This window comes from Leptinotarsa decemlineata, unplaced genomic scaffold, assembly GCF_025532065.1.
Source record: "Leptinotarsa decemlineata unplaced genomic scaffold, Ldec_3_MD MMD2_tig00000008_RagTag_RagTag, whole genome shotgun sequence".
Taxonomy (NCBI): domain Eukaryota; kingdom Metazoa; phylum Arthropoda; class Insecta; order Coleoptera; family Chrysomelidae; genus Leptinotarsa; species Leptinotarsa decemlineata.
The window spans coordinates 4985026-4997700 of NW_027412537.1; the positions used below are offsets into that span (position 1 = coordinate 4985026).

The 12675-nt window shown below is 35.1% G+C and overlaps 2 protein-coding genes across 7 annotated transcripts in view; both read left to right on the top strand.

Moving 5' to 3' along the window:
* Positions 1–7073, top strand: part of LOC111505657 (beta-1,3-galactosyltransferase 1) — a 35056-nt gene extending 27983 nt beyond the window's left edge. For all 5 annotated transcript variants that reach the window (XM_074170898.1, XM_023160501.2, XM_023160503.2 and 2 more), the window contains exon 3: positions 6875–7073. Coding sequence is in view for 1 of the 5 variants with exons in the window: in XM_074170900.1 (XP_074027001.1) it covers positions 6875–6909 (35 nt within the window). In the remaining 4 variants the exon portion in view is untranslated. The remainder of the gene's footprint in view (positions 1–6874) is intronic.
* The window catches only part of LOC111505656 (uncharacterized), a 168992-nt gene that overhangs the window by 66791 nt on the left and 89526 nt on the right, over positions 1–12675 (top strand). The gene's annotated exons all lie outside the window — the stretch shown is intronic.

Genomic DNA, 12675 nt, shown 5'->3' on the forward strand with positions numbered 1-12675 from the left:
ACCCACCTGATCGAATGGTGCTTCAGTGGTGCTAGGCTGAACCGCTCAGAAGGGACCAAGCCTGGAAGTGAAGGCGATGACATCTCCCCTAACGAAGACATCATCTATGAAATCGATAGATGACTCAACTTTCAAATATCAAAGATGAACAAGTCTCCCTAAGGCAGTCAGTTGCAAAGCCAAGCTTCGACATCAACCTTCCGAACAAGATTCGTCTTCTATATTTTACTGCAAGGCAGTGATCCAACAGTTGACCTCACTGTTTCGAACCGACAGATCTCATCAGTGGTCGTAGGCTGAACCATCTTTATTTCATCAGTTCGGACTTCCATTGACTAATATAATATAAATTGATTTGACAACCCTGAAAAAAATAATTAAAAAATAATAACCGAAAATAAAAATTTTCTTAAAGAAAAACCGGAAATTACCAAACAAATAAAAATTGAAAAATTAATAAAAACTGAAAATTAAAAAATTAAAAATATTATTAACAAAATTTGAAAAAATAAAAATTAAAAGATCTCAAACCAAGTTATGTAACTACGTTCTTCCATCACTCCCACAATGGAGAAGAAAATCCACAACGAATTGCCTTTCTTAGACGTATTGGTGAAGAGAACCGACACCAAATGGGAAACATCTGTTTATCGAAAACCCACCCACATAGGACAGTATCTGAACCAGAAATCCAACCACCATCAATCGACTAAGAGAGGAATCATCAAGACTCTACTAGACCGTGCTTTTGGGCTCTGTAATACAAAGGAAGGTCTCGAAAAAGAACTAGGCATCATCAAAAATGACCTTCAACGGAATGGTTACTCCAGAGCAATGGTAGAACAGGCCTTAGCTAGAAGACAGCAAGAACTCCACAAGGAAGAGAAGCCGCCACAACCAGTACTTGTACTTTCCTACATCAGAGGATTACCGGAAAGGATAAAACGCATTGGGTCCAAGTATAACATCAGGACTTGCTTCAGATTTGGGAACACTATCCGTAGCAGCCTCACGAAAACCAGGCCACCAAACGCGGACTGCGATTCCAAGAATTGCATTTACCGGATACCCTGCAAGTGCGGAGAATCATACATCGGTGAAACTAAGAGGCCATTGAAAGTTCGCATTGCTGAGCACAAGAAACATACACAGCGAGGAGAAACCAGCAAATCCGGTATAGCAGAGCATGTTTGGACTCATCAACATAACATCAAGTGGGCTCAAGCTGAAATCATCCACAAAGAGGAACACTGGTTTGGGAGAAAATTCAAAGAAGACGCGTATATGTTGCCCAACAACGCATTTAGTCAAGCTAGCGTAGAGATACGTAACATATGGAAACCTCTTATCAAGCGAAAAAACGACCAACTCCCGCCAAACGGTCATCTCCCGCTAAAACCAATGAAGCGGGAAGAGGGCATAGGTGAAAGCACTCGAACGATTTATAAATAGTCAGATCTCGGAGGAATAAGTCCAGTTATCACCTGAAGACGATTGTGGATACTAACAATCGAAACGTCGTGACATAACTTGGTTTGAAATCTTTTTATTTTTTCAATTTTTGCTAATAATATTTTTAATTTTTTTTTCAGCTTTTATTTGTTTGGTTGTTGCTTGTATGTTATTTATTTGTAATTTCAGTTTTTTGTTCAATAAAATTGTTATTTTCGGTTAATCATTTTACATTTTTTCTCAGGGTTGTCAAATCAATTAATATTATATTAGACAATGGAAGTCCGAACTGATGAAATACACCACGAAACATTGTCAACCACCTTCAAACAAATGAACCAGCTTTGCTTTGCAACTAATCGTCTTGGGTAGCCTCGTTCATCTTTGATATTCGAAAATTGAGTCACCATATACGGGACACGAGAGAGACCCAAAAGGAACAGTTTTGCGATAGTTCAGTCCAGCCTAGCACCACCGATGAGACATGTCCGATTCACACAGCGCTGCCTGGTTTTGGATCATAAGATTATTTTGAAAAATATGCAAACATACAAATCAGTGCTATAGAGAAATGAGCTGATACTGACTCCATGCTGTACATGAAAATACCAATATTTTCTACTAATGTAAAACAGCATGAAGTAAAGGAACATAAAAGACACTAGACTTTTGGATGCTTTCAAAACGCTAGAAGAAGCACATTGCTCTTTCTTGTATAAACCAATTTCTCTGCCTAAACTTTTCTGATTACATGTTGAACATTCCTTTTATTAAAATTTGTGTTTTTGTTGATTCAATTTTTCGAAAAGCACGCCACTGAATCCACTCAAGTCTACTCATCCCACTTCTGCCACCGATATTAGTAATATGGGTTTTTATATACCTGTCGTCTGAAATTGTGCAAATAGTATTCAATCTCACCTTAATATCTAAGAGCAGTACTTCCTTTGTTTTGAAACAATATGTATAGTACCCAATGTATAAATCATGGAATAAATGAAAAATATGAAACAGAATATAATCTATAAAAAATTACTGTGAGCTGAAACAGCATTAGTGGGCTTTGGCTCTAAGAAGGAATTCAACACAAAGACGAATACATGTTTATGACAAAAAATATAGTCAAATGAAAGTCAAATTCCAAATCAACTTATCAAAGATGTTCAAAATCATTCTCAGTGATAAAGGAACATTTCTGTGTGATTTTCTTTCTTTCGTTTTTCTCTTCGATGATAACGATTTCGTTGAAATTTCTGCTGAACCATTCATCATAACTTGATCATTACGTTGGTGGATTTGCACGTCCTCTTCTCCTTCCCATTTGTTAGCTACATTTTCTATTTAGATAGATAGATAATTTATTGGTGTTTTATACATTCATCAGTATTTACTAATGTACATATGTACATATAATCAAAATTAGTATATGTCAGGCATCTATTAATATTTACATAAACAATAGATGCTTACAATTCATAGAACAAGTTTTTTCTTTTTTTATAAAACAAATTTATGAGAATGTTTTTGACAATTTTATATACCAAAAGTTTGGGTATTTTTGTGAAATCTCCAAAAATAATTATATTTAAAAAATCCATCACACTGAGCGAAGAAATGATGATGTTGCTAAGCATCCAGTTCTTGACTTGGTGGTCCTGAATTCGAATCCAACCGGTTATTTTCTCAAACCTTTCGTGTAGTGATGAATATTACTGGAGTTTTTTCCCAACACCAAACCCTTATTTTAACACCTCGATACGTGGTTCGATCACCAAGTGATCATCTTCAAGAGGAAGATCAAACTGAAGGTATAGTCTGTATTGAAAAAATATAGTGTTGCCGATTCATATTGGCAGTCCTATTTTTCAAAGTATACATAAATATGCCAACCATCTCATATTCTTATCGGTTTTGACATAGAATGAATTCTTTAACTTTTATCACTTCATTTCGCAAAATATGATTATTTCATGCATTTGAACAATGCAATTACGTATTACGTAGTTTCCTTATTTCTACTCTTAACCTTTAACTGCATTATGCACGCACATATATAATCGGGTGTTAAAAGATAAACATGTCACTGCGTAAAATGTATTTCTAGTGAATAAATTTGAGGAATGGAAATCAATCTGATGACTGTGTCGAGAAAATATATATATACGTATTGGGAAAATGAATATTTTGTAAAGAAAATTCGTACCATTCACCTCTTTCAACTTTCTCACGATCCGTAAATTCCTACTGGAAAACAACTGAATAAATTTCAATAATGGAAGAATTGAAGACAATGTCTTTCGAAAAAATGATAAATTGAAATAAATGTATTATTTCAAAAAATATCAAATGGTTTGGAGCTGGGGTTGCCGCCAAGACAAGATATTCTCATCTCTTGTCCCGTCTTGTTTCATCTCGAACGAGACAAGAGAAGATTTTTCAAGAGACAGGACAAGATATTGGTTCATTTTGGTCGAGAAAAAACACGATAAGAAAGTCCTCTCTTGGCAATAGTTGACTAGAGATGTCGAACGAAAAGTAACATAAAAACACTTTATTTTTCATGCACAGCTCACCAAGAGCATTTTTATTATTATTCTCTATGACTATATTTTCGATTTTTATTTGATACATTGTCTGTTGTTTCTACTTGGCTAGTACTGGAGGTCTTAGTAATCCAACAGGAACCTGTTTGTTTCTTCGTTGAATTTGAAATGTTTGCATATCATCTCATGTGTATAGTTCAAGTAATCGATATAGTACCCCCTACCTTCCAACAGCTCACCTTTAATAATATAGTTAGCTCATTTCGTTATTCAATAATCATTTGTGATCATATGAGAATCACAATAACTATATATAATGTATATATATATATATATATATATATATATTGTATATATATATATATATATATATATATATATATATATACACACATATTATATATATATATATATATATATATATATATATACACACATATTATATATATATATATATATATATATATATATATATATATTATATGTGTTTATATAGGTGAATGGGAAAGTAGGGATTGAAATGAGAGGGTGATAATTGAAAATACTTCTGAATACTACTTACTCACATTTATATACAGTCGATCAATTCAAAAACATTTCACTAACTTTCTTCGAAAGCTTTTGATAATTCCTCTTCCATATTCCCTGTTTCACTATCACTGTCGTCATTCACATCAATAATGAATTTATTTCCACCATAAATATGGAAGTGTCCAATCTCCATATAGTCTTTTTCAACTAAAATTACTTTTTTAATCCTTTTCTGCCATCTTCTTCGGTAATATTGAATACTTCTTCTTTAATTAGATCTATTACCTTCTCATCAAATTATGGAAAATTATGTTTACGCCTGATGCTTTGTTTCATTTTTCCTCAAATCAACTCGACGGGATGGAACACACAAAAATAGGGGGGAAGTCTCAGTATGGTGTGTCCATACTTTTCAGCAATACTCTCAAGGGCATACATTTTTTTTTAATGTTTTTGTCTGTAAAACTTCAAGTAGTTTTTTGGTATAGTAATCAATAAAATATAAATTGTTATCCATTAAAAACTTTGTATTTCATCTTTCTTCGAATTTTTATTCGGTACTTTGATGAGCTGTCGCGAATGATAGGAAGCGTTGTCAAGAACTATTACACTATTCGCATACAAATTTAGGATCAATGTGTTTTCAAACCATTCCTCGAAAATATTAGCTTCCATGTTCTTATGATAGTCAACATTGCAGTCCTCAAGATTTTTCCCACATAATTTCAAAGAATTCGGAACACATCCTTCGCTTCTTCCATAATGTACAATGATTAGTCGCGATCCTTTGTTTGCAGGCATGTTTGGCGTAAACATTCTCGAACCATCAGTCTACCCTTTCGTAACTGTGTCGTGAGTGTCATACCAAGTTTCATCCAAATAGAAAATTTGCCGTTGTTCTTGCCTATATTTATTTATTTGTTCTAAGTATTCGTTACGCAGTTCCACTCTTCTTTTTCTTTTCATAACTGCTTGACGTGTGTTTTCTGAAGAGTTTTGCCATAGCAGCGCACATTATGGCTGGAAGTATTCAATTTCTTCCTTATGATTTCAGGTGTAGGAATCTCACTGCTTTTGTAACAGTCATATATTGTTTTTTAAATGATTTTATTCGATACACATCTAAAGGTTTTGGCAATCCCGTATCAAATCGCGTCTTGCGTTCATAAGGTTTGTTTTTAACTATTTTACGTATAGTTGAAAAAGGAGTTTCGGTCAAATCTGATGTTGCTTGTTTGTTTCTCTAGAAACCAAACTGGAGATGTAGATTCTTATATACATTGAAACATACTCTGTGTTTCAGTATTCAAGTGCATCTGAATCTTATTCACTGGTATCTCTTTTTCGCATTGTTCACAATCGCTATTGGAATCACTACACTGGAAAAAGTACGTGTTGTCATCATACTCGTTATTATTATTAGTACTTGTCCAAGAACGCCACATTTTAAACAGATAACAAAAATTTCAAGTAATTATAAGTGCACTCAAATCGCGGTCAGTTCCTGAACTGATCCCCGCATTTCCCGATTTCTATTCGTCACCGTGACATGACGCCAATTATCCAATACGAACCGCCAATTGTACAGTCCACGTGGACTACTTCGAAGCCGGTTCACTTCTATGTACTGTTTTTTTTTGGCTTTTGAGAGTGCCGCCAACTTTAAATGTGCACAATATCGTTTACTTCGACTAAACGAAATAATATAATATTTGCCGTTCGGCGATCAACTTTTGCCTCCACAGTCCAAATACTTTCCTCTTATAAGGTGAACCACAAATCTAGTAATTGATTGAAAATATTCACTTACTCGTATGTGAGTAGTACTCCAAAAATATAGTATCTGCGCCCCATATATAGAAGGTGCTGGGAGATTAAATAATTTTTCAAACTAAAAGTGTGTGCTTCTTGGTGATATGATTCCCAGTATAGAAAACGATCCACATCTTCCCTGGATTTTTGCAGATTTTCTTACTGATAAAAATCTTAAGAATGATGATATGGAATCTATGTATGACATTTTTTATACAATCCTGATACCTTCCCTTTAATATTGATACCAACTCGCTTTTGAATGATAAAATTTCTTCTAAAATATGACCATTTCAAATTCGGTATACATGGGTTTTACAAATTATTCACACGATTTCCAGTGGATTTCAAAAGGTGCAATTTATAAATCGGAATATCGATTAAAAACTGTTATTTATTCTTTTTTTAAATCCGCTTATGAGTTTCATCAAAAAAGGGCTCAGAGTCAGGAACGTCCAATCTGTGGATAATACATCCAACACTGTAATATATTATTGAAAAAATATTAGAGGTTATATCAACATCATTTTTTCCAGGTGTATTAGTTTTTCCTTGTCAAAGATGTGAATGATGGTTCCACTGGAGAAACAGTTTTTCTTGTTACAAGAACTATTTCGGATAGTATTATTGAGAGAAAAAGTGACGTATTTCTGTCCATATTTATGATATAATATTTATGAGTAAATGTTATTTATATATTTGTTAATTTGAGATTAATATAATTTCTTCGTTGTATTTGAATGTTTTTTTCTTTGATCAAATTCCTTATATTTGGAATATTTTTGTTTTTGTGTAAATCATAAGAATCTTTCATGTTGATTCATGGAAAATTTAAATTATTAGACTCCAAAAGTGATAAGTATTTCAGCGTGGTGCAGTCAAGTGTGAAAATGGGCAACACTTGTTTGCCTAAAATAGGAAACACCACATAGGCACGGAGTCAACAATAGGAGCCAACCGCAAATTTGTGGTTCCAGTTAGAATACCTAGCATTCCCAGGCAACATCTAACATGACCACGTAGGCAGCTATAGCTACTTGCGTGACATCCTGATCCAGGATATAAATACAGATGATATAGATGTTATCGAGTGGGTATAATATAAATCGCAAATGGATCAATTCGTGGGCACAACACTCCAAAAAGGGAGGGGTGACAAACCGCGGACACGTGTTTCCGGCTATCGGCCTCATCAGCACAGTGCAGCCAAGTGTGAACATGGGCAACACTTGTTTGCCGAAAATAGGAAACAACACATACGCACGGAGTCACGGATGTTGCCTGGGAAAGCTAGGTCTTCTAATTGGAACCAAATCAAGAGTTTTTCAATGGACCAGATACCAGATGTTATAATTTGAAGAGTTTCATCAACAGTTACGTTCGTGGAAAAACTTTCATCGAAGCTCACTAGAATCATCATCATTAAATTTTCTAGTTTACGTATGAAATGGTAGTATATTTATAAAAATCTGTTCCATTTCTAAATATCGGTTTCAAAATTTCTAAAAGGCATCTTACTAATTTTTGACGAGGTGATACAATTGAACTTACAATGAACATTGGGTTCAAGTATTTTTTGCCAAACCATAAAAATGACGAACGTTACTAAAATAAGTGATCAGTTGAGTGCTTTCTGTTTTGGTGAGATCTATAAAAATCAGAAGTGTGTTTTTTGAGAACAGTAGGTAGTAAAACATTTCAAATTGATAGTTTATTTGCTGCAAAAAGTGTTTGTCTACATCTGACCGGTTACATTCGCTCACTTCTCTCCAAATTGAAACTTCTGAGATATGTTTCTTATGATAATGCAAATTATCACAGGCTGAGGGTTATTATTCGGGAGCCGTCAGTTTTGGGTCGAGTCTCGATACTTCTCGCCGACGGAAAATACACGACGAGCGACATTTTATGCTAATTCGCGAAGAACTTCTGTGAAACAAACGTAACCTAAAACTTGATCGCATCATTTATCGAGATTTACTTTTTCGAATGCTCCAAAAGTATTGAACACCAAAACATGAATATGGAGAATATTGTTTTCAAAGTTTTTCAAAGGCTTTAAGTTTCAATTTAAATGAAATTCCTATGGCTGTGACATGAATAGATTTATCTCTTCCGGTGACATTATGTTTTAATGTTATGAAATAAATGAGTGTTTCATCTTTTGATGGAAACGGATAAGTGTATTCTCCCGAAACTTCGAAGTACACGATAGATGATGATAGTGTTCCATGTAAGTGACATTTTGTATCAAGTTTCCTATGAATGATATCTGTTTCAATTCCATAACGAATGTTTGTAATACAGACTAGATAAAAAAAATTAATTTCTTGTAATTCAATGTTCATTTGAAATTAGTTGTTTCGAAATGATTTTTTTCTTTTCTGTAATTTGATGTTCATGTGAAAGTAATTGTTTTCCTTTCTGTAATTCAAAGTTCTATGAAAGTAGCTATTTCTAAAAGATTTTTTTCCAGTTTTTTATATGAAAGAAATTTGTGTGTATGTTCTACATATCTTCAAGAGTTGTTTTCATTATATTTAATTTTTTCTTTCCTTTGGAAGTTTTCCAAATGTTTTGTTTTATAATGAGAAGTGAGCAAAAAATATTTTATGAGTGTTCGGGTCGTTTTCTACCTGCAATGGCGTTCGTTAAATATTTAATAAAAATGCTTATTTGAACTAATAAATGTATATTTATTTTCATGTAATTAATACCATTTCAACATTTAATTCACAATATTTATAGGTATGCTTATTAAAAAGATATTAGGCATATAAATTGATGGATGTAGTCATTACTACGTGGTAGGAAATCATAATGAAAGAAAGATAATTGGAACTTTCTATGTTTTGTACCACTTTTATTTGTAACTAACTTTACTGCAGTTTCGTCCTATAAGGACATTTTCAAACTTATACATTAAACCAACAGTGGTTGATTACATTCCAAATACAGTATACTGAACATGAAATGTCCTTAAGACTAGGAAAAATGATTCGACGTTTTCAAACCATTCCTTGGCATGCAACCACAAGTTCCCGAATCTAAAAGATACAGAATATTTGCACTATGTAAGGAAGGGTTGCAAACTCAATTATTTGGAATCCTTGGAAATTCACAAGCATAAACATTGCGGGTGCAACCTGTTCAATGATCAAATCGATTTAAATTACTCACCGGTTTTCAAATTAGATAGATTTCTTTGTATAACTGCAATATTGCAACTGTTTTGTTACTGAAGCTGCTGGATTCTATTCAGAAAAGAGGCAACCTGATTGGAGACGCGAACATCACTTGCAACCTTGATACTCTGGAACATCAAAGGAAGGTTGGAGATTTGTATCTCTTCTATAGATACTTTCACGGGAAGTGATAAAGTTACTTGGCACATTTGATTCCACCAAGAGCGGTACATATCAAAAACACGCGACGAAGTGTGGTTGCTCATCGTTTTGAGGTTCAACTCAGCACATCTCGAACTCCACTGTTCCAGAACTCTTCCATTCGGAGAACTGCGTTTATGTGGAATAAACTTCCTGAGAACTTTTTCCAAATAGATTCAATCTCCAGCGATCCAAATCCAATGTGAATCGCTGCTTTTGCACCGGCACCGCCCTTAGAGTGTCTTGAGTATTTATCTGTAGTGCTTGTGTTTTGTCTTTAGAAAAGGACGAAATTGAAATCACACATCAAGGATTTAAGAGAGTGCTGAAAATAGTGTCGAAATATCATGAGAAGTCCAACGAAAAATTATTGTGAATACTAAAAATAGGAACGTTTCGAAGTAGGTTCGCTTGATTTTTTTTTTTTTTGTTTATTGTCATTTCTCTTTAATTTTTTTTAATTTGTATATAATAGACATTTCGCTTGTCGTTTAACCCATCATCAATACATTTCCATCTCTGGTCATAACCATTTTTTTTCTCACAAATCAGCGTTCTTATTCTTTCAAATGTTTATACTTATAATATTATTTCATGTCATTTTTCAACATTATTTCAAAGTTTTTCAATTAAACCCGATTATTTCGGTCCAGATTTTTCAACAATCAATTAATTCTGTATCATGATAAATTACCAGACAAATTTTCAGAAAATGAAAGTCCAAATTCTAACATTGCCTAATTTTGCCGTAGCATTAATCAAAAGTATGTTGCATGCTCTATCGCTGTCAACCTGTCGATGATTCTGCTTCCCACGACTGCCGAGTAAGGTCTCTGCGATTTTTTTTTGTTTCGCTTAGGTATTGTTTTGGTCAAGTTTGTGACTGAAGTAGCAGATATTGTCCAAAATTTATAGGACACGCCGAAACCTACTGCATTTCTTCGAGAGGTCTTGAAAAGTTTATTTTGTTACAGTGGGTCTATAAATCAGAGCATTAGTATGGGTGATGATGAAAAAAGGAGATAACGAAGTACGAAGGAAATTTTCAGCCATGTAATGGAATTGGCCGACACTTGATGAAAATCCTTAACTCATTCTAGTTACGTCTTGTGAGACTTCCACTAGACAGTTCACAAAACCACAAAACATGTTTTACTATACAAAAGCGTTTTCAAACAAAATTCTAAATTTTTTCCAATCCTCGAAACGGCTCTGATTTACACTTTATGTATGTCTTTGAACTATCTCAACTATTCATGTTTCATCTCCTCAATCGTCAAGTAGAACATCGTCCTTTCATGGGTCTCTTCAATCTTGGGAACTGGAAAAGTCATAAGGGACCAAATCTGGTGAATACGGTTTCTTCGTATTGCTTCTCACAAGCGGCGCATACCTTCCAAGATAATGCTCCTTATTGACCGTACGTCCATGTGGCACTCCTGATGCCCCACGCCACAGAAATCGAAGAAAAAAGTTGTCTTGGCTCTCTTGGTCTCTTTCGTTGGGACGATTGGACTTTAGTTTCGATGTCATAACCATATACCCATGATTCGTCACCTGTTATGACCTCTTTGAGCAAATCTGTATCGCCGTTGACGTCATTCAACAATTCCTAACCGATGCTAATGCGACGTTTTTTTTTTTAGCGAAATTCAGCAATTTTATCCCTCCAATTAACTAAAGATCGGGAGAAGGAAATATTAAGAGCAGATAGTTGTTGGTTTACAGATGGATCAAAAACACCTTCCGGTTCTGATGCAGGTGTTTTCAGTCGCAGACCCAGGACAGAGATATCAAACTGCCTAGGAACCTATGCGACCGTATTTCAAGCGGAAATTTACGCTATAGAATTGTGTGCGGAGAGATTGGAAGAATCCAACCTCATACACAAGTCAATAAAAATTTGAAAGGTTTATATTTTGAGAAGTGACTGATTTTTGGGAAAAAAAGTTTTTGGCTTTCAACTACTCCATCTTTCAACTACACCCCGTGTTGTCGCCTGGATCTACACTGCAATAATAAGACCTATGTTAACGTATGGAGCCATTGCATGGGGACCGAAAGTTCTACAAGCAACGGCCATCCAAAAATTATATCAAATACAGCGACTGGCTTGTTTAAACATCACAGGAGCCATGAGAACAACACCAACCGCGGCAATGGAAGTAATCACGGGTCTGACCCCTCTGGATCTGTTCGTTAAGGAGGTTGCGTTAATGGCCATGGTACGATTGCACACGGCTGGTGTAAACCTAGAAGTAGGAATGGGTCGATTGAGGCTGGGCCTATGGCGGGAAGCGCTTACTGCGCAACCTCTGCTGCAGGCAACAAGTGATGCAATTGAACCCAGGTTTGTGTTTAATAAACCCTACAAAATACAAATTAAGCAGAACACAGAGTCAGATGCTACAAATGCAATACGGATTTATACAGATGGCTCAAAAACCAAAGAAGGTTCAGGATGTGGAGTGTACTCCAGATCACTAAGCCTAAGGATCAAATGGGGAATGGGAAGAAATACCAGCGTGGTCCAAACAGAACTGGTTGGTATCTCAATCGCCACAAAAGAAATAACCAAGAAAAGAATTTCGGGCAAAAACATAACAATCTGCACTGATAGCAGACAAGCACTATTAGCCTTGAACAGACACCGTGTTACTTCAAGGCTAGCACTAGAGTGCCACCAAGATTTAGCCAAAGCCTCGGTAGATAATAACATTATCCTGAGGTGGATTAAAGGGCACGAAAGGAGTAAAGGTAATCGCATTGCCGACTCTTTAGCCAAGGAAGCGGCTGGACTAAGAATTTTAGGACCAAGTGGCACCCACGGCCTGATGACTTCGACAGTTGCGGAACTAGTCAAATGTTACACCCATGCTCAATCTTTAAAGAGATGGGATGAAATCAAAGGATGTAATCTTGCCAGGATCACCTTGGGCGACCCTGGAAAG